We start from the raw sequence: 27,471 nt of genomic DNA, 5'->3' as shown, positions 1-27,471 counted from the left end.
GGTTGCAACGGGTGCGGGCTGCTAGTCCTGTTGACCCGGCACGTGACGCCCGTCTACTCGGCCTAGCGCTGAAATCGCCAAAAGCTTCCGAAGCCTCCTTCCATCTTGCACCCAATCGGCCGTCTCCGCCCAACTCAAGACGCCAACCGCAGGACGCAAGGAGAGCCTCAGCCTCTTTGTTGTCGGCCCCTATGTGATCGTCGCCCCATTCAGCTCAGGACAGCATCTTCTGTGCAACACCATCGTACCGTCAACCTGGCCGGCCTGCCCCGTTGCCCTTTTGACGCACCGTTGGATCCTGCCGTCGCCTGTACTTCGCTTGTACCGCTTCAACGCAAGCCGGCCGGGACTGAAACGCACAGTGGGCGAATCGGAACTAACGAGCTGTCTCCACGGCACTGCCGTCGTCCATTACTGGGCCGTTTGCGCGCATTCCCGTCACCGCCGTATCGCTAGCCTGGATTCCGCCTTCGCTTTTGCCATTTTATCGTGGGGTTAGTGGTTCTGCGCACGTTCGGCGGAAAGGGTTGAGTGTAGCGAGCCAGCTGAAGTAGTCGCCTCGCCACATGCTCTTACACGTTCCATTGGACTATGTCTTAGTCACGGAAATGGTACCGCGCCTGCGATGTAGCAGCACAATGTGTCTCTAAGATTTCGGCTCGATGCAACCTGGCCTTGGCTCGAGATGCTGCCACAGCCTTATCTGATACCAGCGATGAACCCACACACACGACGCCAAAAAGCAATCCAGCGTTCATCTCGATTGGCCAAAATTGGGCTGTCTAGGCGCTGAACGCATATGAAAGGAGGCGTACCTGCGCGTTGCCTCTAAGCCTCGTCGACTCTCCACTAGGTTTCGCTCATTACTAGGTCTCGCTCATTTCCGTGATCTGGCTACGACGTCCTGGAAACTATCAGCCATGCAGCTACTTTACGCGACAATGAAAGAGGGCAATGATCAAGCTTGCACTGGTCGTTCAGTGAGAATTCATGGGAAATTGGGTATTAAATTTCAGTCCACGAAATGCTCGAGCACTGCGAGCTAACCATCCATGATCTATCTTGCTGCTCACAAGAGAAGAAATGCCGCTGATGCTAGGATATGCAGGGAAAGGATGATGAAGGAAACCGTGCAGGGCCACTCAGCACGCCCTTTGTCTACGACTCTACACACCTAGCTTTAGTGAAGTTCCATACGTCACCGGAACAGTCATTCAAAGACCTCTCAGCCCTCCACTGCAGCTCGGTCTCTGCTCGTCGCACCTCCGCCACGCAGAAGCCAACATCTCCAGCCCTGCGGCCGACTTCCCTGGCGGGAATCTTCCGTTGTGATGCGTCCTCTAAACTCTGGAGTACCTCACGGACAGTATGTCCTCGTCCCGTACCTGAGTCGAAGTCAGTACACAGACCTTAGTGTGAGACGTTCTCATATAAGGCCTCCACTTACCAAGGTTGTACGTGCGAAATGGTGCTAAAGTACGACCGGCCGTCGAAGCTGCCAAAGCCGCAATATGGCCCCGAGCCAGATCGACGACGTGGATGAAGTCCCGCACTGCCGTGCCGTCTGGGGTGTTCCAATCTGTGCCGAAGATGTCCAGCACTGGCTTTGTCCCTGTCAGGACTGTTGCGATAACTGGAATCAGATTGCTCGGTTTCTGTCGAGGATCTTCACCCAGAATACCAGACTCGTGGCAACCAACCTGGAGTTGTTAGACACGTCTCATACGTACCCTGATCATCGAATGTACTTACCGGGTTGAAGTACCGTAGGGCGGTTATGGACCATGTGGGGTCGGAAAGCGCAAGGTCTGCCAGAATGGACTCGCACATGAACTTGGACCGACCATACGGTGATGTGAGGCCCAGAACGCCCGGCAAAACTCGGCGTTCTGCTCCGTCGCTGTCCAAGAAAGATTCTGGGTGATGCACGCACAGTTCTTCGCGCAGAGGTAGCCCGCAATTAGCACCCTCGCCATAGACTGTTGCAGAAGAGGAGAACACGAAGTTCTTGATGCCAAAATCCTCTAGCAACCCCAGAAAGTCGACCAGCCCGCAGACGTTGTTGCTGTAGTATCTTAACGGCATCCGGATGCTCTCTTCAACCGACTTGTACGCCGCGAAATGGATAACGCCGGATATTCTGGACAGTCTTTCAACGACAGGTTCTTGCGCGTCGTCCATATCCATGTCGATACCGGAGTCTGTTCGCTGCAAAGTCGAGTATGGGAATCGTGCTGGCGTAGGCGCTGGCTTGCTGATGATCGAATACGATGAGTAGCTGGCCAGTACCGTCTTCATGTGTGCACTCCTGTAATCCAGCTGACGGAAGTGCAACGCTGGCATTCGTCGCCCATGCGCCGTGCAGAAGTCAATCGCAAGACCCCGCACCCTGTTCAGGACGGTTTCGTACGAGTTACTCAAGTCATCGATGACCAGCACGTTGTAGCCTTCTTTGAGCAACTCCAATACGGTATGCGAGCCGATGTATCCCAGCCCACCGACGACCATGATGAAGGTCGACGTGGATCCATCGATGTTCAGAGGATCCGCTACTACATCGTCGTCGAATAGCACCGATCGCTGTGTTCCCGGTGTATTGAGTACTTCCGGTGTGACGGAGGGCGATAGCGAATACGTCGAAGAGGATGACGACATCTTGCACAATTATGCTTGGCGAATGGACGAATGTATGGAAGAAGAGCGAGTGCGTTGATTGTTACGGCGCTACCTTTCTCGATACGTCCGAAATTCTTTATACGCGCCACAACTCTCAACAACAGCCTCAAATCACGAGCAATTAGGCAGAAGACATCGAAGTCAGACTTTTCCTGCGCCGTCAATATTGTTTACATTGCTTGGCACAATGCGGCCTCTTCATCCCGACTCATCAGTTTCGGAGTCTCCTCAGGTCTAGCACTCTCAAAATATACTCTCGCATCGCTAACGATCCCTGTCCAATCTGCATAGCCAAGTGCGCAATAAGTACCCGTGTGGTTGCATTGCCGCGTCCTCTAATCTCTCAAAATACCATCATCTGGGCCGTCAGAGATTCAACGTGGGCATACTGCGAGGCTTCGCTCGACTACTCGATCCCGGCATCTGTCAGCGTCTTCTTGGTGCCCAAACACACCATAAGGATATCCATTACATGTTTGCGTTCGTCAGTATCCGTAAGCTGTGTTTCTCCAGATCTTACCCTCTATCGGCTCATCTCCGTTTGGGCCAGCGTCTCGTCATCGGCTCCTAGCCTGCCGTGCTCAAAGCAGAGTCATGGACGGACTCAGCTCCGTAATTGTTCCGCTCTACGTCTACCCCTCAGCAGGCGCGTGGGATCCGTTTCACGATGTGTACGATACGGTACCTCTACTATTGTCGCTACTCATCCGTACCGGGACTAACGACATGTACTACTTCCAGAGCATCATCGTTCCCTCGTGTACACTTTACAGTCGTGGTCAATGTGCATAACGGGCCAGGAGAGGGTGCACTACCGAACGCAGAATATACCGCAGCCATCGAGGCCCTCAACTCGCTCAGTAATGTACGCACTATCGGCTATGTGGCAACCACGTGGTGTACCAGGGACTTGAGTTCTGTGCTGGATGACATTGCTGCGTTTTCATTCTGGGGCGAATATGATTCCTCACTGGCTCTGAGTGGTGTCTTCGTTGATGAGACGCCTACCCAATACTCTACAGACTATGCCGTGTATCTCGATAGCATCGCTCAAGCTGTTCAAGACAGCACCGGACTAAAGGACGACTATATTGGTAAGCTCAGCCCGTCTTCTTCTGTATTGAAAGTAAGACCGTCACCGAAGCCGGCTTTCGAGGCTCCTGTCGTGTTGCTGTACACTTTACCATGCGTCCTCAAATGGGTCTCTTTCTACTGCAGGCGAAAAGAACCATCATTGTCCAACTCCGGCAGTTACATGAGCGTAAGGCTGACACTGCACTATAGTTCACAACCCTGGCGCTCTTCCAGAGCCTCGTTACTTTGATGAGACATTGTTCACTGGGCCGGACTTGACCGTTGTTTTCGAGAACTCATTTTCCAATTGGACGACCGAAAGTGGCGAGCTCTTCAAGGCGACGGGTTCATATGATCGCGAAAAGCTTGCGCTGCTTGTGCACTCCACACCGGATCTGTCGATTCTCGAGACGGCTAGTACGCTATTGCAATTACTAGCCGTAGGCCGCGGGATCTGGTTAACAGGCAGCTCGAACTATACCGAGCTCGACGGTGTGCTACCTGCGTTTATCGAAGGCTTGGATGCGCTGTTGAGTTGAGGGTCACAGCCTTGGAACTGAATGATGTAGATATCAGGTCATCGATCGCTAAATCCACGCAAGACACCCACGTCTTCAACAGTTGTCGTTTCCGTGTCAGTCTCAACTACTTCATCGCCTACGAGCACTTATGCGGCAAGCCTTAATCACTTGACTGCACTGTCTAGAGACCTGGGGCTGAGTGATCCTGATCTTCGGATTGAAGCTGGCATGCAGAAGGAAAGGATCTTCTGGTCACGACTGCTTCGTACTACCGTGGCTTTCTCAACAGCGAGCCGGCTAATGCGCCGTGACGAGGCGTGTCAAGGGCGGTCCGCGATGTAAGAAGTCCTTCCGTGACACAAGCGGTCCGCCACTCCGTCGGTTGAATCCGAGGAAAGCTTACGAGGAATTATCCCAGCTACACAATGCCGTCTTCAAACAAGCAACGATCATCGAAAAGCCCGCCTTGAAATTTTCGACTACCAAGTATTCCATCCGGTTGGCTCTAATATTACCCCGAGAGCTCCCCTGTTTGCCGCTTTAGGCGGCAGATCTAGCTCACTCAACCCCTGTCCATTTCCCCGGATCAAACAAACAAGCCTTTCGTCCTGCACTAGAGCTGCATACACACTTTATTTCAACCTTGGCCTTCATTTCGAAATTCAATCTCTGCTGCGTACCGCGTCGGCCCATGTCTATTTGTGCATCTTCCCAAGCGATGCTCCAGGCTTCGATATTGACACTTTCCTTGATGTATGTCATCCTTGGATGAGCACCGGAGTTACTTCGCGACGGGATGGAGACCAAGTACCGGCGGCTCTGCGAAGACATACAATGAACGTGCTGCATGGATAGGTGTAGAGGGCCGAAGTCGTGCCGCCATGACTGCTACCTCGCGGCCTGTCGCGCTCCTCCGCATCATGCTTCTAACCTTCGCTTACAGCATACTGTGCAGGTTTCTCGTTCCACATGAACCTCTCCAGCTGCATTCAAAGGATGCGTCCGTTGCGCTTCCGTTCGGTTGGGTCTGGAAGCGAGATGCCAACTTTCGGATCACACCACAAGCAACACGAGGTCAACAACACGAAGCAAACCTCGGCCAAGATAGCTCTTGATACGTATGGCTATTTACAGCCATTCGTCCTGCCAGTTCGCTAGGCCTTCACAGGTAGAGAACAAAACACGATGAGACGACGCCATTGCGCGTGATCAGCCTCGCTAAATGACGACATCGATATGCGGGACTCACCTACCTATATTGACAAGAGCTCTCGTAAACCACGCATACTGGCTTGTAGGGATGTACATAATATACATCCAGTAGACTGCGTAGCGGAGTCTATTCGCCTCATGCTAATGTTTCAGTTACACAGAGTGGATCCCAATATATGCGGCAGGACCCGACTACCGAATACGGAAAGTCAATTGGCGTGATCGCAACCACACGAACGACTTTCGATACTCTCAGAGGCTCGTATCGCACGCCGATACGGTGGATGTACCGCCCATGGTGGCTTGCATCAAAGGAAGGATCCGTGTGACGTGTGTTCCGGTTCGCTGGTACGAACAGGTCTGCAACAGACCCGAAAAAACCTCAATGTCGACCCGCGTAACGCATCGAGATCCATGGTCAATCTAGGCGCTTCGTATTGTATGCGACATGTACGTTCGTCCCGGCCATACCGCGCATCTGGCCCCGAGCGACGGTCCTCTCGCCGTCTGGGGACTTACACACCTGCCACTAACGTCGTAATTCAGATCTGGAAACTAATGCAACATCTTGTATCGGGACCGGTGCACCAGATCGCGCTCTAGAACCAGATGAATACGCCACTCTGCCTCGACATCTCAGCCCCACCCGGCAACTTGCTCGAACAAGTCAGCTTACCCGCTCGACCAGAAGTCTTACTATACCGACCGCAGGCGAGATATTAGACGGCTTCAATATGCCGAGCATACCTACCGCAAACGACATACCCGCCTCAGATTTTCCACCTCACCTGCATCGGATATTGAATCGCATTCAACCGGCCGGTAGCTACACCTTGGCAAAATCGACCCGTACCGAGATTGAATACATACTATGCATACTCTCTGCTTGATGCATCAAACAAGCAAAATGCTGGTAACGCCATATTCCACCAGTGAGCTGGTCAGCCTCAAACACACGCCACCGATGTCAGATTCCCGGCCGTAGCACACCATCACTTCGGTAGGAAGAGCCGGTGTAAGCAGGGGTTCTCCAGCTTTCACGACGGCTAAAGCCAGGTTGCATAGCCCGAGGCTGTGTGTGCTGTGTGTGCTGTGTGATATACGGCTAGCAGAAGGGAAGGGTATGGGAGCTGGGGTAGCGGAGATGTGGAAGAATGGAGTTGGGCGTGAGAGTTTTGCTTGCCGGGAATACTGGGAGGCATACCGCTTAGAAGTCTGACTGACTCGTGTGCTGCTGGTACAGTGTTTCATCACGATCTGAAGATGTTGCTGCAGAGAGAACGCCTTGTCAGCAGACAGCATGAGGCAGGTCACGGGGGTTGACCTCCATCGTTGACCTCGCAGGTATAGGAACTACCACATCATGTGATCAGAGCAGGTTGTACTCAGCATAGGTGACTACGATAACCCGGTTGTGTCGCAAAGCTTGATACAGCTAAGCATGCTGGTTTAGCGACGAAACCATGCGCATTCGAGCTTAAACACAACATTAGGTGTCAGAAGTAATGGGCAGATTTCTATGAACAAAGACGTTATCATGAGCTATACCACTACATCCCTCTCCCCTTCTCTACCCATGGCCCCCCACCCCCTCATCCACATCCGTAACCTCAACTCTTCTATCACAAAACTCCACCCACCCATCCAACTCCATCTTCTTCAGCACCGTACTAAACCCCTCGCTCCCCTCCCCCTTCCCCTCTCTATCACAATACCTCCCCACAACATCTTCCTCCAACCCTTGTTCCGCCCCCGCCCCATCTGGATACTCGATATGAAACACAGGTTTCCCCGCTGCGATAAACGGGGCGAAGGTGCTGCACTCACCGTACTTTGCGCATTGCTCGTTTACGCTGAAATGGACAATGGGGAGGACGGCGGGGATGATGTCGCCGGCGTTTTTTAGGCCGAGAGTGAGGTTTAGGGGGTTGGTGAGGGAGGAGAGGTATTGGAGGTAGGAGATTGAGGAGGAGGGGGTGAGGGAGAGGGCGTTGTTGTTTTGCTGGTGGGGTTGTTAGTATATACATATATTTATACGGATGGAGATGGTATGGAGGGTGGGTATTTACTTACGTATCCATCAACGTTATCAGGATCAACACCATCACACCCTTTCTCCTTCGCCAGATCTACCCTGTTTTTCATCACCCTCCTCACATTCTCACTGTTCAGATCCAACCATTTCTCACCCGGCCACCCATCTAGATCACGCCCGAGATCTTCTTTCTTGAACTCCGACGCGTCAGGTCGCCAGTCCTCGTAGCTGCCTGCGCTGAAATAGCATATCACTTTCTTTCCCATGGAGTGTAGTTGTCGTATCGTCTCGGTGGGCGTGTCGAAGAGATCGATGTCGAAGATGCTCACGTTGGGCGTTGTGCTGGTGTCTGAGGAGGAGAGAACGGGTGGGTGGGAGAGGACGATTTGCCAGGTATCGGATACGGATGGTGTCCATGGGAGTGTGGTGTTTGGTGTGGGGAGGGGTGCTAGGGTAGAGGTCGGTGGTGAAGTGTTGTCGTTGCCGTCGTCGTTATCGCGTCCCAATGTGAGGCCTAGTCCTAGACCAAGGCCTAAGGCGAGGATTAGGATGACGATGCCGACGGCGATGAGGATCTTGCGCCGTAGAGACCATGGCTGTCGTGCTTTGGGTTTCGTGTACATTATGCCTTTGAGCGACGGGTTGCTAGGCACAGAAGATCAGATATGCCGTCTCTCTAGAACTTCCTTCCACCGACGCAGAGTTTCCGATCACACTCTGGGCACGATGCTTTCAATCATAGAAGACCTGGTTATAATAGCTCTACCAAGTTCACGACTCTTACGCGCCGATAACCCATACCCGACTCTCCGCAAACGCTTCGAAAAAAATCGATAGCCTGGGAATATCTCGAGAAGACGCGTCGCAAGCGGCGCAGTGACGTGCGCCACCCTTGCATATGTAGGCAATATACAATTGTTGTATGTAAGACATATAGTAACTGCAATTGGTGTAGCGCTCATGCAGTCATATTGCGGGTGAGGCGTGCCGAAGGAATTCGCTCCCGGTTGGAAAGGTTGGCAGCTGAACACACTGTCGATCGATGCGGGTGCGACCATTAGTTTAGTTGTTAGGAAAAGGCCACAGTATAACGGCAGGACTGGATCGCTTTCGAGAGACGATGTGACTACGTGTCGGGTGTGGTGATACTGGAAAACGCAGGTAGCGAAATGCGGCGCAGCTGTCCCGCCAGGTTGGTTCTGATGTTCACCCATATTGATGCTGTGGCTGTGCGAATGTGGGGTTAGCTCAGGGGTCAGAGATGACCGCCTAAACTCCGCAGCTGTTCACTGGTCATGCTGGATGCAGGGAAAAAAACACAGAGACAATTTTGACTGAGCTTCAGCTAAAAGATATACATTGAAGATGACAATTGCGATAATGACCGACGCCATGTTCTTCCAAAGGATGCTTGTGTTTACAGCGGAATGGCCTTTGAGAACTTGTACTGCCTGCTTGCACCGCTCATAGTCACCCATAGCGTGAGTGGATCACTTCCCAGTTGCTCTTTCGTTGCGCCCGTCGTGATTGCCACAGCACCTGGTACGGTGATGGGTATGGTAGTGCCACATTTGTTTCCACCTGCGGTGTAGACATTAACAGACTCGATGTTGGCGCCGTTGGCGGATGTAGTCCAGGTCAAGCTGGGTCGGCATAGGTCGCGAGTTTGACGGTTGATGAACTGCTGTGCGAGATCATCGTGCTTGAGGGTCTTGAAAGGCCAGGTGGTGCTGCAGTGTGTTAGTGGGATGTTTATCCAGCGAAGCAAGGGTACATACAGGCGCATCATCTCGGCGGAGATGACCTCAATCCATGTCATGAGTAGCGAGTACTGACCACTCTTGCCGTTGACGGTTGTAGACGGAACATCGTTGACGCGCATGTTGGCCTGGTGGAACATGTATCTGTATAACAAATCAATATGAATCAATGATGCGGATGGACCTGCACTCACGGGTCCCAATGTAGGCCAAAGAGGTTGCGCATTGCGGTGTCGCGAGAGTTGATCATGAGATCGTCAAACGTCCCTTTGCCTGCTGAAGTGTCGATCCACTCTTGTAGAGTACAAGCGGGAAGATCGCAATTGTAGTAGATGAGCGTTGCCCAGCGCGGCATGACGTTGAGTCCTGCGTAACCGTTGTTTTGAACGTTGGTAGTCAACGGCCAGAAGCTGTTCTGTTGATTGCGAAGAGGCGGACGGGTGTTGTCTCCTACGACATTGACGATGCCGTTATCCATCCAGCCTTTGATAGCATCTGCGTTGTGTAGACCAGTGATTGCAGGCGGAATGATGCCCTTCCCGCTCCAGCGCTTAGCAGCATCAAGCCCGACCTGTTTGAGCCAAGCTTGGTTGAACGAGATCTCTTTGGAAGCGTCTGAGTATGTTGCGTTGGTCAGGTCGGCGTGCGAACTGTTCGTGAGTCAGTAATGCAAAGCATGAAGAAGCATGAAACGTACAATGTATGCGAGATGTGCGCAAAGGCGTCGCGTTGTTCTTCGTCGGCGAACCAATTTTGTAGCTCGTCGATCTCGGCACACTCAAGACTCCAGGTATACTGAGAAGGCGTCGAAGGCCAGATGTTGGTGCCAGTACCAGGAGGCTTCTGGAATTCTGGGTCGCCATCCTTTTGATCCGCGTATTCGATTGCGTTCGTTGGGGTGCAGACTCTCTCGCCTTCACTCGTGTCCGTGGATGCTTCTATGTCACCGTTGCCGTTGTGCCCGATCTCTATGAAGAACTCGGATCCTGCAGGCATATTCGCGTTCAGGTTGGCTTGCCATGTGACATGCAACGAAAGGTCATCGGGTTTAGCGCGATAGTTTACGCCCGCCGGTCGGTACATCGGTGTCTCCAGAAACATGTCATCCACCTGCGTGCTGAAGTAGATCCTTCTGAAACCAACGAAAAGGCCTCTTGTCACCCATGTGATCCAAGCGTGTTGAAGGACGTTGCTTGACGGTGCCCAGTCTAGAGCGAATGGCAAAAACCAAACCATTTGTTGCCGAGTGCCTATTTGGTTGATGACTGCGGCGCTTCCACTGCTCGAGAACTTGGCAACCTCCCATGCCATTGATGCGTTCACAATCTTCGCAGGAGAGTGATATATGTTCGCGATGCTCACGTCTACTTTACTATTGGTATAGTCAGTATTGTACCACTTGAACTGGGTCGCGAGACTTACGACTTGAGATTAGCCGCGGAGAACCCCGTGGTATTCGTGAATGATACAGGCTCATCGTTCAAGTTTCCCCCGACGCTGGAGACTCCAAAGTCGGCTGTAGGGAAAACATCGAGACGGACCATGCGTACGCCAAAGTTCGTCTGGTAAGCATATAGATCGTTCCATTGCCGCCTAGTGAGTGCGCTGTAGTATTGGTCTCCGTAGTTGTATCCAACTTCGCTCACGGTGACAATACCACCGTAGTTGCCATGCGTTGCTGAAGAGTTGAGTAAAGGCAGGTTTGTGATCCCATCCAGGGGAACGGTGACGATCTCGTAAGGGATACCGTAACCTTGAAGGCCAAGTGTAGCGCTGTTGATGGCCGAAGTCGAATCGCGTGCAATGACCAAGATTGTGCTTGATACTGTGGCACTTCCCACATAGGCGGAAACATGTTGCAGGAAGAGACAGAAGCATGTGAGTGCGCATGCTCGCAGTAATGATGCAATGGAAGCCGCCATCGTGAGACGCGAAGTGAACAGCCTGCTACCGAAACTTTTTTTGAGGAACCTGGACGAGTTAATAAAGAAGTCTCGGCAGATATCATCTCATAGGCCACACGGAGGATATTGGTCCAGATGCAGTAAACGATCAAGAGACTATCGATTTTCTCCCTTCTTAGCCTCAGTAGTCAGAATTCACCTGGCATTCAACTTGATTCAGAACATGACGCGGCGGATAGCTCGATCAGATGCTTCGAATACTCATTGCCGTACCTCTGGAAGGCCTCGCATACGTAAGATGCCGTTAAAGCCATATGGTCTACCAGGGTCTTGGCAAATCAGTGTACTTGAGAAGCCACAGCGTTATGAGCTTTGCCACTTAAGACGAATGTATTGCGAAGATCTCAGGGCATGGCTGAACTCGTGACTTTGGCCTACCAAGCCACTGGATAGTTCTGGAGCAGCCCCGAAGGCAAAACCCGATGCATGCTGGAAGAAGTGCGGCCAAAGTCCATGGTGCAAAATGCCTTTGGGGCCGCAAGGACGCGAGTGTGTGTAAGGATATTGTGAACGAAGCACCGGGTGTCGTCTAGCCTGGCTGCACGAAAGCACGCGTATCCCCGCAGCCTGCCCATATTGCGCGAGCAATTACCGTCCCAGACTTCATCTGCGGCAGGTGCATTGCATTGCATGCGCGTCGGATACAAGACCGACAAAGGTGCCGTGATAGATGAGGTTGGATATTAAAATCGTCGTGTGGAGGATGTTAGGCTAAAGGCGGTGCCGGATGAACGTGATTGAAAGAGAGATGATGCGCGTGCACGGACGTTTATTACCGAACCGCGACATTTCAGCCTCGTCACGTCCTCCCTCGTCCACCACTCTTGTCGCGTCATCACGACACCCTCCTACGCTGACATCGCCTCGTCGTTAAGATCTAAATCATCTTTGTTCTAGTCTCAATACAGTAACAGTCCGCTGTTCGGGGTAGATGGCACTAGCCCCCAGAAATCGCCAGCGTTCCCTGGCATCGCTCTCGCCAATGCCCGGTCAGAAGGCTTCGCGCTGCAAGTCCCTCAATGATGACTGCCGCTCCAATGCCATTCGCGGCAGCCAAGAGTCGTATTGCAGGATTCTCGAAGGATGGCCCTGCTCCGTCACTGCCGCTGGTCCTGCAGCGGTGGATTATTCACACCTATCGTGTATGCTAACGCGATTCGCAGATCAACAGCTAACACATGACTGCACAAACATAGGCCATGGTGAAAATATTAGTGTCTGTCAAACTGGCTTTCGGTAGCCGATGAGCTTGCCGATGAGCAAGTGACCATTCTTCCACCCTGTTCACACTGGCTATTGCAGTAGGGCATCATATCCACCTTGCTACTACGGTTCTGCTATGGATCTTTCTACCAGTTCTTCGTGCATTGCCTACTGACTGGCCTTTATCACCATATGGTAATTACTGTACTCTCTGGAAGTGGAGCAGCACCTGGAGATATCTGAGCTACACCCAACAGATCATAGGCAGGACCAATGCCTTCGCCGGATATCTTGGGCGTTCAGGCCTTCGAGACTGGACCATTACTACGGGAGTGGTGGGAATGGACGCTTGTTGCCATCATCAGTGCCAGTGGGCTTGTAGGAGTTGTTGCTTTCCTTTGGTACTCATACCGTTCCCTACGGACATTGTTGAAGGTACGTAGCATGCATGCTATACCTTCTCAGGGCTTATAAACCTCACAGGGTGACGACAATGATCACAGCTTACCACGATCGGTACAAGAACGAATCCACCTGTTGTCGAACAGTTCGAGCGTCGTCCGCAAAACCCATACCCTCCCCACAAAGCCGTCGACGTTTGGCGTATATCTGGGCCTTCTGAGCAATCCAGTCACACACGATGAAGCGCAAACACTTTCACAATGGGACGTTGTAGTGTTGGATTACTGCGAGCCTGGGGTCTTGGAAGCTGTTGGCGACGATAGCGTCTCAATGGGGCCTCACATCATCGCACGGCTTGATTTGGCTCAGATAATCACATTCTCGACAACGGATAGTGAACTGGACATGTCGCGAGCGGTGTATGTTCTGTCGTGGACTATTCAGCGTACCTTGCGACAGCCGGACCAGAAAAGATACTTCACAGGCGTTCTTGTCTCTGGCTGGCGAGACCGCATATCGGTGCCTCTACTCAACGGCTTGTCGAAGCTTCTCATTGCCTACGGTCTGGATGTCTACTTGGAGATTGAGGCTCCAGACTTCCTAGACAGTGTCCAGAAACTCGATGTCGCATTGTTCGCTGGCTTCATCGTCCGCAATGGAACGATCAAGTCGAATGGAGAGCGCCGAGACTTCTTCGAAATGGACAAAATGAAGACTACAACCAAATCTTTTGTTTCCCAAGCCTGTCAAAGGTCGTTCGTAACGATGATGTGGGATACGATCGAGGATGATGTCGAACTCTCGCACGCTGTGGTCAGGAGAGCACATATGTGGTGTAGCTACCACGGCGCCATCCTATATTTTCCGCGTCAACGGGCTCTTTCGAACATTGACGAGATTGTTCCTTGTCATGAGCCCTTGGCTGCTTTCCAGTGGCTCAAGCAACGAAGAGTCATGGAAGTCCACGAGCGATATCGCATGGCGCGAACAGTAAGTCTGCCTGGCCCGGGCATTCGTAGGTCACTGCTAAGTCTTGTCAGCTTGCTCCCGGTTTCTCAAGTATCATCGACGATTACCTCCCTTTACAACACATCTTTCCCCGCCTTGCCGATACGCTCGCCGGCCTCGACGCAACCGATTCTGCCGACGACAGCGACGACGATGCGTCGAGCACATGTACTGATACTGTGCACTACCCCGAGATCGACGAGAACGGAGCAATGCTTGCACGAACACCTACATCACCAGTATCTTCTGGTCTGGAATGGACACTGGCAAGGGAGAAGCATAGCAGCGACCCACTGTCTTGCTCATCCAATGGGTCGCCATTCGGCTCTTTGGGATGCTTTCCGATTGGATTGGACGCGTCAATGACAGACTTTTCGCGTGTCATTGAATCACAACGACGTCTACGGGATCTGAAGCTGCTCAGCCGACTCTCCACCGCACAACTACATCCTGTCGCCAAGATTCTTCGTGACTATTGCCACAGCAGCAGCCACTTCCTAGACTTGCTTCCAACGTCAAGAGATGCCATCTCAAAGCTTGTAGACGCACTAGCTCGTACAAACGACGACGCGGAGGACAACTATCAACTACAAGTATACTCTGCGCTCGACTCTGGATTCCACACGCCTGGTGGTGCTCAGTTTTGGGCTGTCTGGGAACTAGAGCAGAGAGCCCAATTCGTCATCATGTACATCTCCAAGTCGGTTCAGGATCTCAACGCTGTTCTTCTTCATACGCACTTGAGCAGGCTAGGCTTCTCCAGATACCAGTGCTTCTTAGCAGAGTATGGCTTGACGGAGTTCATGGCTGGGTCCTTCTCGCCTGAGCGACTACCCGAGAGGCTACAGCAAGACTTAGAGCTTCTCTCGTCGACTGATCTACTCCTGTATCTGCAACACATGCAATATTCGGAGTGGGATGAGGACTGCTCGTTGCTCTCATCCATACGAAAACGTTGCGAAGAGTTACTGATCGATATACCTACGTACCATCAGTTCAAGAAGCTCAGCAACGTGGACTGCATCAGTGGTAGCATCACCGATAAACAGCTGGTCAACGCGAAGCTCAAATGGTACCGGCTCTCACATCTACCCACACTTGACGGACGTGATGCTCTAGAACTGTTCAGGGAAGTGGCCAGGGTGCTCGATGATATATTATGGTCACGAGACCATGAGAGGCTAGACATCATCACTTCCGCTCTCAACAACATTACCAGCAGAGGATCCTTAGATTCGGCGGCTGACTTCGTGCTTTTCTGCGTCTTCTGCGCTGCAAGGAAAGCAGGGTTTGAGGAAGTGTACATCGAGGTGTCGGATCGGAATCCCCTGTTCAATCAATACTCAGATCAAAGCGCAGCTTTTGCAGAGCTATTCGCGCTAGGATCAAGATGCGAGGCGTACTTTGACATCAAGCCAAGCGATATCGGTATATTGCTATCGGAGAAGCATAGGAACTACTACAACCAAGAAGAACACCAACCTCCGATGTGGATCTTCAACGCACCATCGTTTGCTTCCGCTTACGCTGCAGCCCAGACCGACATCGACCCAGAGCAAAAGCCATCCGTCATGCCTGCATATCGCCGCTTTACCTTCCTCAGTGTCTTTGCAATTCCAGCATTAGTTGACATCATCCTACTATCTACGACTGGCCATGGTCTGTATCTGAGTGTGCACATGAAAGAGGACCAACTATACTATGCTACACTGGCATTGATGTGCTCATTGCTCCTCTCTGGCGCGATTGGAACCTGGATATCCATCGGAGGCACCTACTACCTCATATCAATGGCATTCTCAGCGGCTAACATGTTCGTACTCACCCGTCTGGTTGGTGGCCTAGCATTCACTCTTGCTGGCTGTCTTCTTGGCTTTGTCATCATCTCAGCTGTCGTGGGTCCAGGCCTTGGGGCGGTGTTCGTCTTCTACCTTTTCGGCCTCACAACATACCTCACCGTGCTTGCTGTCCTCTCCACATATCAGGTTCCCGGGTCCAGTTTCCTCAATGGTCGCAAAGTCATCATCATGGTAGTCCCGACATTAGTGATATCCCCTTTGTTGACCATTTTCATTCAGGACTACGACATCTACATCTATCCAGGAGTTCTCTATATATTCATTACCTTGCTGATCCTCGGTACTCGGCACGTTGCGACGCAATGGGTGACCTGGTATCACAACATCAAGACGCTTAACGATGCTGACATCAAGGATTGGTATGTGAAACGGTCAGCCAAAGAGCAGCGTGTCACAAGCGGTATGCATCCTAAAGGTAATGCCACACCTAACGCTTCAGCCACACATGCTAATCCGACTTCTGCAGATCAATCGAGCAAAGGTCCTCATACCGCATCCAAAGTCCTCGACTTGAGCGCGCCTTCTTCAAAAGCATCGATTAGTGCCAAAGACTTGTTCTACGGCATGAGCGAGCCCGCAATCTTGGCTCTTTGCCGCACCGCGCTACACAGCGCAGTCTTGAAGGAGAACGGACGCCGATTTTGGCAGAAGCCTACGAATGATGCCTTCGTCAGACAGCTCGCAGGTTGCTGGGATTCCACGCTATTTTTACTGGACTGGTACGCACGCATTACCGACACCAAACGACCGATCCCATACAGTTCAACTTGGAATCTTGAAACGCAGGTGGCGCTTGAAAGCATGCAGCAGTCGCAAAAAGGTATTCGCCTTCACAACTCGTTCATCCATTGGAGGACCGCTGGAGACGAGATCTACTGTGGTATACTCTACTTCATCGTCGCACTCATGGATCGATGGCTCGATCTTGTACGCGGCGGTAACCAACCTGGCGGCCAACTAGTCGGATTGCTTCCCTCCATAGACAACGACACACTTCGCCTCTCAGTCGGCTTCGGTCTTGCATACTACCTCATTGGAGCTGTACTACTTGACTACAAAGCTCAACACTTACACACCATGTCTGAGCAAATGTCTCCAGTCTCGATCAAGGACGCACACCAGATCGACAAAGCCAAATCCAACGATTTGAAATTCAGGCGACACTTGTATCTGAACACCTTATGTCGATTTATCGGTGTCCATGTTTGGGCCCTGGCGATATGTGCTGCACTGATCTGGATTTTCAATGGCTCCTCAGTGGGTCTCACCATATTCCTGGCTTACGTTGGCGCATATACTGGTCTACTTCTCTACCAGTACAACAAGATTTTCTCCGGCCCGCATGCACTAATGCCACTCCTGGCAGCAGTCAGTCTCGGCTTCGTAACTGGCAACATACTCATCACGGTCTTACCAGGTTTCATGTACAACAAGATCATTGCACTTGCTGTCTCGACCTGGACGGCAGCTCTTCTCTCGTTCCGGACTGCCAAGCTAGGCATGCCTGATTTGCTCCACGTGCGTACCTGGATGTCGAACCTACTACCAAACACCGAGCAGAACAGGGAGCCCACTAAATCGACCGAGATGTCTAGCTTGAGCTGCGTCGCGTCTCGAGGTGTAGATCGTTCAGCCATCGACGAGCGATATCGCGCCTACAGCGGCACTGGTGGTGATGCGGAGTTCAGTCAAAGTGAGCTCCACGCGTACTGCAGCAAGCTACGGGCTGCACCTAAGGAGAACAGGTTCCGCGTGTATCCCAACGGTCAGCCTGGTGACCAGATCTGCGCTATCCTACTATCATGCACCCACGAAAATCTCTCTAGGCTTGCCATGCAAGCATTCCCGACTATGCCCTTTCTAATCCAGCGGATCGTTCTGGCGTGGAAAAACGAATCCATCAAAGTCTTCATCGTTCCTATGCAGGCTGTGGCTGGGGTTGATTGCGACCTACGGGCGATCTCGCATTATACAGGCGGACGTCTCACGCTTTACGTCGCTTCGGATGCAAAGGGGTCTGGCTCAAAGCAGATGAATGTGAGCAGCAATAGTGCGATCATTGCCGAGACGTTGCTGCACGCTTGTTCAGAAACCTTGTTTGGCATGCCGCACTACCAGGCTGAGATTACTGAATCAATGCTTGCTTGCCGGGAAAGCGACTGTGGTTTCTACGCCATATCAGAATGCAGCAAGCGGTCGATGCCGGAGCTTATCGTGGGACCGAAAGCCTCGAGCTTTGAAACTGCGCTTCGCAAAGAACTGTTGCGGAATCTATGCCTTGGGTTCAACTGCGAGAGTCAATGGGAAGATCTTCCCCTCGAGATTCGTCGCCTTTTCCTCCGACGATGTGTTGGCGTCCGCGCACCCTATACGAACACAGAAATGGCATGGATAAACGCGAACGTTCCGGTGGAAAGCTCGTGTACCATTCTGTCGTGCATTGCGCGATATGACCTCGGCGCGTACTTAGCGGTTGTCAAGTACAGCTTCTTCAAGAACCGAGGTGACCAGGCTCTCACCGAGAAAGAGTATCGTCAAATGACCGCGGATATACAAGAGGCGTACCATCCTGTCCTGAATCACTCGGCTGTTTCGGTTCTCAGCATCTTTACCGAATACGTCCGTCTGCCGATTGCTTATGTCTACCACTCTGCTGGGACTTGGGTGAAGTTCTTCTTCCTCGCATGTATGGCCGATCCTGAATACCAGCGCGAGCTGAACGGAGCCTTGCTACACACACCGCGTCCACTTGCCACGTCTGCCACCTTCGTTCTGACGGGCTTATGGATATACAGTCGGGTTGCAATGTCCGTTGCTTTACCGTTTTTCTTGTACCATCGCCGCAAAGACATTGCAGGTCTCGCCGGAACAGTGAAGGGTAGTTTGATCGTCCAGAAAAAGAACCGCCTGATCATTCGAAGCTATGGAGACACGGAGACAGCGTTCATTCATCCTGTCAAAGTTGGTGGTGTTAAACTGATGTTCTATCAAGGTGATCTGGAAACAGAGCCTACTTGGGGTCATCTCCGGGTTACATACTATGACGAAGAGATGCGCATCACGTTGCGGGAAGAGTACAAGAATGGCGTGGTGACCAATGAATTTGTTTACGAGTACGCGCTGAAGCAACTTCAGCGTAAGACGAAGATCTCGAAAGTCAAGAAGAGTAGGGTGCCTCTAAGCAGAACCTGCCGCGGCGGCCAAGATGAGGGTGCCAAGGTTATCTACAACCGGAAAGGCCACATCGAGTCGGGAAGCTATATCAACCATGATAATCTGGTCCGCTTCAAGTATCATTATCGCAAGAACGCCAAGTACGACGACGAGCTCCTTCGCGCCGAATTCGTGCTGCCACATATGTCAGCCAACGTCAGCTGGTGTGCACCTCCTGTTCGCCATGCCGAGAAGATGGAGCGCTGGATACCCACCCCTCGCGTTCACGAAGCGACATTTGTTCAAGGAGCCGACGTATATGAATGCTCATGGCTGTATGACCACAAGTTTCATCCAACCATTACCACAAAGCTTAACGGCGCCCCAGTCGACACCCCGGATATGATTCGTCATGATTGGCTTGGCGTACTAAAGAAGCCAACTCGATGTACTTTCGCGGACGAGAATCCCTTATTAGCCTTCAAGTCCCCGTCTTCCAGTTTCTTCAGTCGGATGCTGCGAACAAACATCAAGCAACAAGAGATTTCCACTTCCAGAGCTCGATCCCAACTCTGGAAAGCTTGGAAGAAGCGAAACGATCTGGATGGTGTTGTCATCCGGTGGGTAGATGAAGAGTTGATCCGCAAAGAAGCCCTCCTCCGACCATATTGGAGACGGAGAGATCGCGGTAGTCTCGTGAAGGCGGAAGACTATCTGGCAATGCACGCCGATGCCATCATGGCCAGCTCAGATCTCACAAGCGACATTAGCGCATGGACGCCACTTGCAATTCGAATAAGTGATTTGTTCAGCTTTGGCCAGGGTGGGGATGCCGTTATCTTCACAAGGACCAAAGCACTACAACGCGACACTGACCGTAACCTACATGTTATCGCTGTCGATACTGGTACTTGGCCAAATGAAGGCGGTGGTGTCTCGGCGTGTCGTCGAGATCTCATCAACAACTTGCGCACTATCAAATGGCACATGGTCGTCGAATCGGCCAATGACTTTGGCTTGCCGAAGCACCAAACCGAAGAGAACGTTGAGTCACTCAAGGTGATACCACTGTGGGGGCTGGACTTCATGCATCCAAATCATGGTATGTTCACCAACAAGCTGGACAGCGAGGTCGACCATCTGGTCAAAGCAGCAACAATATCCGACATCGAGACGAACTTCATTCCAACCCTGACTGCCCTCGTCCGCGGCGCTCGAGCTACCACGATGACGTCAGCAGATGTCAAGCAAGCGACGCGGGCTTTGGTCAACCTGAACACCTACTTCCAGGATTCGCGTCACTGGAAAGAGGTCTGGACAAGCGATGTGGTCAAAGATACATGGAGGAGACTGTGGCTCGATGAAGACATGCCGAACGCGCAACCGCCCTCAGAATGGTTCCGTACTGAGCTTCCAACGCTCAATCACTTCGATACGGCGCTAGAGCTGTGGTTCCGATGCAAGTAGTATCCCCCTTTTGATCGCGACGAAGCTAACTCGAGTAGATCTATTCATTTTCTCGATCCCCATCCCCGAAAAGATACCCCACGTCTTCCAAGCCTCGCACCACAGCGTGTCAGCGTCCTACGGGATCGTTTGCAAGCTGAAGCGCAACTGCACACTTCAAATCTGGGATCATGCAATCTCCTGGCGTGAGACTAACCTCTACCTCTCATCCGCGATGTGCACTCTGCCGCCCTTCATCCGAAACTCGCTACTGGGTCTAATGAAGTTGACATCTTGTCTCATCTTGCACCACGCCGATCAGATTCTTCCCTGTGCAGGTAGGTGCACCGCATCTTTTATCCCAGTCCAAGTGACTAATTTGATATGCTAGACTTCTTCAACCCCGGCTGGGAGGTGGAGATCGGTAGCGCAAAGGGTCAACTCACCCACCGCAACGTGTTTCGTCGGAAGGTCGATCCCATCGTCAACGGTATTACCGACATGACCAAGTTCTCTCCGGTGACGGAGATCAAGACGAAGACGCCGACAGTAACCATGCTGTCCCATGTCTGGTTTGCGAAAGATATCAAAACAGCCCTCCTTGCAGCAGACATCATCACCAACGAATGGGGTTTCAAGGACTACAAGCTCGATATCTACGGCGCTCTCAACAAATCGCCCGTCTACTCCTCCGAATGTCAAGAAATCTTGGCTTGCAAAGGTCTTGGACAAAACGTAGCGATGCGCGGCACTGCAGACCCAGCAATGGTCCTTGCGAACACTTGGCTTTTCCTCAACTCCTCCGTTTCGGAAGGACTACCGCTTGCGCTTGGAGAAGCGGCACTTACCGGAGCGCCAGTCGTCTGTACTGACGTCGGTGCGTCGCTGCGCGTGCTCACTGACCCTGATGACGGTAAACGATATAGCGAAGTTGTGGCACCCAATGATGCATACGGGCTCGCACGCGCGCAGATCAACTTGCTCGCTATGCTGGATGAGTGGGCTCAATATGCCGACGACGGCCCTGGGGTAGCGGCACCAATCTTACCTCACAAACCCACACCGAAAGACGTCGAGATCATCACGCGCCGGATGTACGAAAAGTCTGAACATCGACGAAAGCTGGGAATGATGGCGCGCAACATCGTCCAGAAGTCCTTCGGTGGTGAACGCTACCTTCGCGAGCATGAGCAGATGCTCTGGATTGGTAAAGCCTGCTACGAGATGCTGGATCTGGAGAAGCGGACACCACCTCCACGAAACCCAGCACGAATGTTGTCGCTCCGTCGTAGTCTGCCCCGACTTCATCAACGGGATACTGCATCGAGCCACATGTTCGATGCGCAGATGGAGAAGATGATGCACCCGCGCCCGTACGCGCCGAGACGAACATCGGCAACAACGTCGTTCTCGTCGGTATACATCGACGAACCATCAGGTTCCTCTTCGACATACTCTGACCCCATTTGGGAGCACGAAGAGTGGGACTTGCATCATGAGTCGCCCGAATCGTCGGTCAAGTACGAAAACTCCGACACTGACGACTGGCCGTTACCGGCCATAACCCGTCCTGCGAGATCGTACTCGGGTGTTGGTGTTAATGCCAACGCAATATCTCCTGCTGCTAAAGGGAAAGGACCCGCACGGTACTCGTACTACGGACATGAAAGCAATCGGGTCTTCAAACCTGCATCACCGAACGCGAAGATGGATCCGAAGAGAGCGGTGCTCATGCGTCAAAGTCTGACAACGACGGAGAGTGCGCGAAGTAGTATGAGAGCGAGGAGTCATTTGAACGAAGTGGAACTTGCTGAGTATGGGAATGTTGATGGGCAGCTATGATCTTGGGGAGATGGGAGTGTTTTTTTCTGCGTCTGCATTCATATCCACGTCCGTTGGTGGTATGTCGAAGTTCAGTATCTTGAGTGGCGTCAAAGAATTTGCAATCGCTCATCAAAGTACGAGGGCAAAGTGCTAGGCTGGCAACTTGCTCAAGTTCTCTGTCAATGAGCTCTTTCACTTGAACCAGCTATGTCTTCCAGCTAGGCACTGGGTCCGTGCTAGCGGTGACGTACGCAGTAAAGCATCGAGCAAACATTTCGTTCATAATCTGCCTGCTTGGCAAGTGCTATCTCCTCAGGTCGATACTTGACCGCCTGACCGTACCCACAACAAAACAACGCAGTTTCTTCAGCACTGGCTCTTGGATGTGCATTGTCTACGGCCAAGTCAATCTCTTTCCCTCTTCCCACACCTCACCCAAGCCGCCGGAGATCCCCAGCCATGGCCCTTTCTGCGCTACCGCCGGAGATCCTTAGCAGGATATGTCGCTTCATCATCTTGGAAGATGATATGTTCGACTGTACTCTGCCTCAAGATCTCGAGTCGCTCCGAATTTCTTGCAGGTCTGTCTACCAGAAAACGCTATTCGATGTTGGGGTTCTCTACGGAGAAATGTTAGACCACCTAGTGGTCAGACTTACCTACAAATCCCTCGGCGTCCTATATTCGATGAGCCGCGCTCCTTATTTCCGAGACCGACTTCGCGAAATCAGATTCGATACGTCATGCGACAGTGTGTATTGCGACGGAAGGTCTTTCTGTGATTGTGGTGAATACGCGGACAGCTCATCTTGGGAAGAGCAGACTGCCTTTGCGAACTCTCCCGAAGCGGTTTACATGATGACAGAAAGCTTCAAGAATCTGGCAAATTCGACCTCATTGCTGACAATCTACCTCTGCGAAGCGACAACTTATCCCACCGTCCTTGCCGCACTCAACCTCGCCTCTTTCCCCCGCCAAATAATCCACGTATTGGTGAATCCAAAGGACTACCAACTATCATCGCACAATCGCTTTGTGAACCCATTAATCGAGTCTCCGCATCTCATCTCGCATCTCGAGTTCCAAGCCACTTTACACAAAAATCCCGGGGACATAGAGCCAGACATGAGAAGAGTTGACGTCGCACACAACGAATTCGGCCGCCACTACTCTGGCTACAAGTCCGTCACCCCACAAGTAGCAAAGCTAGCCGCCAAACTCTCGAGCGTGAAGGAAGTCAGCTTTCGCGGATGCGACACCGTTCCACGTCTACGATTGTGTCACGGATGCGAAGATGTATGGGTCGGTATCTTCGCCAAGAATACTTATTCGAATCTTACTCACTTGGAGCTTTGTGGCGGCTACGTGAGTGGGAGTCGTCTTCGAGGCTTTCTCAAACGACATTCTGGAACGCTACAACACGTCATGTTCGACTTCGTATCTCTGACCGACGGTAACTGGTGCTCGATCGCGAAAGGCCTGCAGAAATGTCCGAACCTCAACTATCTGGACGTGGGCCCGGATACGACGACGGGTCGCTACATTGGCTCTCTTCGTCAAAGACACGCTTCATCACCTCTCGCGATCAGCCTACCAAAGAAATACGTCACTCCTGGCCTTGAGGCCTCAAAGCTCCAAAGCGATGACTCGCACATTGATGTTATACTGCGTAACACGAAGGATGTCGCACACTGGCTGGACGTATTTGTAAGATACTTTGCCACGGATAAGAGCATTGCCGGCGACTGTTATGAGGCGTTCAATGGCTATAAACTTCCGGTCTATCACGAGGCCCGTACGTTCCTTCTACCTTACAACAGTGTGAGTATACTCGATACTCGGTCACGGGCGAAGATAGCTTTGGAAAAGTATCTGGAGGCGGACGAAGAAGCTTGAGCAGTATGCAAGTACGCGTTGATGAGGGGGACTATGAAGAATGAGGGGGACTATGCTGGGTAATACCAACACAGGATGAGCCTGTTCGTACGCTACACTATCACGATGGAATTCCAAAGCAGAACAGGGCGATGAGACGCGACCGAGATTGTATGTAGTAACCTTGACGCAAGGCATTCTCAGAATACCTTGTGTTCCATGTATCCAGCTATAGGAATCGATAAAACTCGTCCTAATAACGTTTGCCCATGACCAGCGCCTTACTCCCCATCAACTTCCACAATGTACTTTTCCAGCGCCTTCAAAGCAGGGTCACGATCAATAGTCTCCGGGCCGTAAGCCTTCGAGAAGATCGGGAGATCCACCTTGTGATAGTGCGGCAAAGGCCACGGCAAATATCTACTACCCGTATATCTTTCGGTGCAGAAATTCTCGATAAAGAATGCCAGATAGTGGCGAACTTTGTCTACACCCGCATCGTCATCTTCGGGGTCCTCGCATTGATACACAGGTATCTGTTGGCCTTGCAGTCTTGGGACAGCACCTTTCTGCAAAAGATCATGGTCGAGAACAAGCCCACGCAAGAAAGGTAGCTTCTCTAGCCCTCTTGCGATTGTCTTCCATGAACCATCGGTCAAGACGTTGTTTGAGAATTCCAAGTGAGTGAGTGTGTGGCCTTGCTCTCGGAGCCACCTTCGAAGGCGGCCACCGCTGACGTACATGCAGAACAGATGGAAGACCGTTAGATGACTGAAGGCGACCTGGAAGATGTGGGTAAAGGTGTCGTCGCACGCATTACAAAAGCGCAAGTAAGGCTCGCATATGCAGCCTGAGATGTGCAGATGCTCGATATCGCGCAGACCGAACCAAAAGGACGCGACAGCTGGCTGGCGAAGGCGGTAGTTCTTGATGTGAATGCCTACTTCGTTCTTGTATTCGCCCAGCTCCTGGATGAGTTCCTCGTCGTAATCTAGTACTCCTGGAACACCCCCGTCTGTTGAGATACACCTGATATAGGGCACGTAAATCGCAGGCGATCGTCCGAAATCTCCATGACCCGGCGGGGATATAAGGTCATGCGGGGATGCGTACACGATATCAAGCTTGACTGGGAATTGAGCCTCCACTAGAGCCGCCAAGGAAACATGTATTGATGCAGACCTGGAATGTTGCACTTGTACAAGGCGTTTCGCCTTGGCCAACCACCGAAAGCACTCTGTTAGAAGGAGAACGGCTTCACTTGATTGGATGAACATTTCTCTCTCTTCGTCGCCTGGGTGGAGTGGCGATGATGGCTTTAGGATGTGGTCGAAATCATGGCTTGCGTATGGATCCAATTCCAGTGCCACGATTCGATCACGGAACTCCTCGATTTTAACAATTTGCAAGACTCGACAGAGGGATGGATAGGTGAACTTGATTTTTAGCACGCGAAGCATAGGTCCGTAGCGGATAATCGCATCGTAGGTTGTCCGCTTGTACAGTTCCCTGCACGTGAGGCGTAGGGAGTGGAAGTCCTCGTTTTCGTACTTTCGCATCTGGTGATCGAGACCGATAAATCGACACACTCTACTGAGCAATTCCTTTGGGAGGTCTAACAAGGACATAGCGCGATGAAATCTGCTGAAGCTGAAGCTGAAGGCGAGGAGAACGACTTGCTGTGAGGAGACGAACGCGGAGCTGACTGTATACCACTTCGATGTTTGTGCTAGCATGCACGGGATCGCGACAGTCGCAGCTGGCAGCACACGCGCGACATCCACGCGGTCTGCTACCAACAAACCCATCTCTTCACCCTCTCAAAGTTTCGCACAATACGTCTGCACCGGCACAATCCCGCCACTCCTATCCGGCGGCTCTCTCATCGCAACCTCCCTCGTCCGCGCCAAACTCTCCAACTCGTCCAACCTATTCAGCGTCGCCTTCAAATGCTCCTCGAAGCCGGGTTGTTGTACAACCTCCCTAAACGCATTCTGCATCGGTACAGAATCCGCTCTGACCATACCATGCGCATCGATATGAATCACGTTGATGTGATCGAACGGGTGGACAAAGTCGGCGCGCGTGATAATTTGGCGGGCCTCGTGTAGCGGAATCTGGGGAAGCGTGAACTGGTCATCCAAACCGGGTGTCTCGTTCTCGCGCAGGACAAGGGCACGTGCTAGGACAATGGCGGCGGCGCAGTATTTTTGCTGTTCTTCTACGTCGTCGTCCATGGAGTCGCCGAGGATCCAGCAGTTGTTCAGGAACCACATCTTTTCTCTTCGGTTGATCTGCTTGCATGTTTCTAGCATATCGTGGGATTTGGCGACTTGGTTTAGGAAGATGAGTCGGCCGCCGACTTTGGCGAAGACTTCGTCGAGGATGCTTTGGGGTACGTCTTCGTTGTGATAGCGAGCGCGGTATTGTTTGAGTGCGGTGGTTACTACGTTCTTTCGGACGTCTCTGACGCTGATGACGTGCATGTTGGTCGCGTGTGGTGTCAGGCGTTCCAAGGTCCAGAATTCGTCGGAGGTAAAGACGGTCGTGACAAGCTCATTGCCCGCCCAAATTTCGGCGCGCTGCTGCAAGATCTCCAGTAGATGTTTCCCTGCTTCATCATCCTTGAACAGATGGATGTTGTTGATGATCATGAGAAGAGGCTTGCCGCGACGCTTTCGTAGCGACAAGGCCACCTTCTCCATCTGGTTGAGTGCTCTCTCAATGTCCAGCAGCGGCGAGCTGTCCCTCGGGCCCCGAATGCTGAACAGTCCCCCAATGTAGTCTTCGTGGAATTCGTAGTCGATGGCCTTGCCAAGTCGCGTTCGAAAGACTTCCAAATCGTTGTGTGCTTCTAGCATAGCAATACCATCGCCGTTGACCTTCCGCATAGCTTCCAGAAGTAGTGCCCGCTTGCCAGTACCTCGCTCGCCGATGACCAAATAGTATCTTCCCCTGGCTCTTCCGCTGACGACGTTGTCGATATCTTCCTGCTCCGCTCGCGGAACCCAGTATTCCCTCTGTACAATCTCTTGTATCTTGTCTGGCTCCGTGCCGTATGAGATGCGACCCAACGCAACCCGCTCTTGCGAACTGTATCCCGTTGCAAAGGCATTCTCGATCTTCTTCGCAACCGTCCTCTTGTAGAACAGACTATATGCATAGCCGCCAAGGCCCAGGCCGAACAACGATATCAGAGCTACCGTGCTACCTTCAAGCACGCTCCTTGCAAACTTGCTTCGGTCTTGCTTGTCTCCATCGTTCGGACCGTTATTTTGTGGCTTTGCTGATTGAGCGTTGTTCGAGGGCTGCAAGAAGGAGGGCGTAGGTTGGAAGCGGGCGGGGTGTCTGCCGAGGGGTAGGACGAGCCATCCTGCCATTGTCAGTCGTGCAGCGGTATTGGGGTCCCGAGGTCATATGCGCTGGCTTACCTCTTCTAGCACGATGAATAGAGCGCCT

The 27,471-nt window shown here is 52.1% G+C and overlaps 7 protein-coding genes across 7 annotated transcripts; 3 read left to right on the top strand and 4 right to left on the bottom strand.

The window, feature by feature from the left end:
- Positions 1–1,158: 1,158 nt before the first annotated feature.
- J4E79_010222 (uncharacterized protein) lies at positions 1,159–2,655 on the bottom strand (the record flags this gene model as incomplete). Its single annotated transcript, XM_049359061.1, has 3 exons — positions 1,159–1,385; positions 1,448–1,700; positions 1,753–2,655. 3 exons carry the CDS (start codon positions 2,653–2,655, stop codon positions 1,159–1,161), a joined length of 1,383 nt encoding a protein of 460 aa, XP_049206439.1.
- Positions 2,656–3,148: 493 nt separating this feature from the next.
- J4E79_010221 (uncharacterized protein) lies at positions 3,149–4,289 on the top strand (the record flags this gene model as incomplete). Its single annotated transcript, XM_049359060.1, has 3 exons — positions 3,149–3,170; positions 3,450–3,770; positions 3,961–4,289. The coding sequence occupies 3 exons, from the start codon at positions 3,149–3,151 to the stop codon at positions 4,287–4,289; spliced, it is 672 nt and encodes a 223-aa protein (XP_049206438.1).
- A 2,764-nt stretch (positions 4,290–7,053) lies between these two features.
- J4E79_010220 (uncharacterized protein) lies at positions 7,054–8,141 on the bottom strand (the record flags this gene model as incomplete). Its single annotated transcript, XM_049359059.1, has 2 exons — positions 7,054–7,485; positions 7,557–8,141. 2 exons carry the CDS (start codon positions 8,139–8,141, stop codon positions 7,054–7,056), a joined length of 1,017 nt encoding a protein of 338 aa, XP_049206437.1.
- A 794-nt stretch (positions 8,142–8,935) lies between these two features.
- Positions 8,936–11,200, bottom strand: J4E79_010219 (uncharacterized protein; the record flags this gene model as incomplete). Its single annotated transcript, XM_049359058.1, has 5 exons — positions 8,936–9,248; positions 9,297–9,422; positions 9,473–9,928; positions 9,976–10,650; positions 10,701–11,200. The coding sequence occupies 5 exons, from the start codon at positions 11,198–11,200 to the stop codon at positions 8,936–8,938; spliced, it is 2,070 nt and encodes a 689-aa protein (XP_049206436.1).
- A 1,518-nt stretch (positions 11,201–12,718) lies between these two features.
- J4E79_010218 (uncharacterized protein) lies at positions 12,719–22,155 on the top strand (the record flags this gene model as incomplete). The annotated part of the gene is made up of 6 exons (XM_049359057.1): positions 12,719–12,880; positions 12,929–13,837; positions 13,888–16,129; positions 16,181–20,326; positions 20,373–20,651; positions 20,705–22,155. 6 exons carry the CDS (start codon positions 12,719–12,721, stop codon positions 22,153–22,155), a joined length of 9,189 nt encoding a protein of 3,062 aa, XP_049206435.1.
- Positions 22,156–23,562: 1,407 nt separating this feature from the next.
- Positions 23,563–24,033, top strand: J4E79_010217 (uncharacterized protein; the record flags this gene model as incomplete). The annotated part of the gene is made up of 2 exons (XM_049359056.1): positions 23,563–23,932; positions 23,996–24,033. The coding sequence occupies 2 exons, from the start codon at positions 23,563–23,565 to the stop codon at positions 24,031–24,033; spliced, it is 408 nt and encodes a 135-aa protein (XP_049206434.1).
- A 1,799-nt stretch (positions 24,034–25,832) lies between these two features.
- On the bottom strand, positions 25,833–27,392 carry J4E79_010216 (uncharacterized protein; the record flags this gene model as incomplete). Its single annotated transcript, XM_049359055.1, has 1 exon — positions 25,833–27,392. One exon carries the CDS (start codon positions 27,390–27,392, stop codon positions 25,833–25,835), a length of 1,560 nt encoding a protein of 519 aa, XP_049206433.1.
- Positions 27,393–27,471: the final 79 nt, after the last annotated feature.

This window comes from Alternaria viburni (genome assembly GCF_023758015.1).
Source record: "Alternaria viburni strain BMP 2772 chromosome Unknown scaffold_29, whole genome shotgun sequence".
Taxonomy (NCBI): Eukaryota; Fungi; Ascomycota; class Dothideomycetes; order Pleosporales; family Pleosporaceae; genus Alternaria; species Alternaria viburni.
Note: the sequence above shows the minus strand (reverse complement) of the source record. Positions and strands in the feature narration are given on the sequence as shown.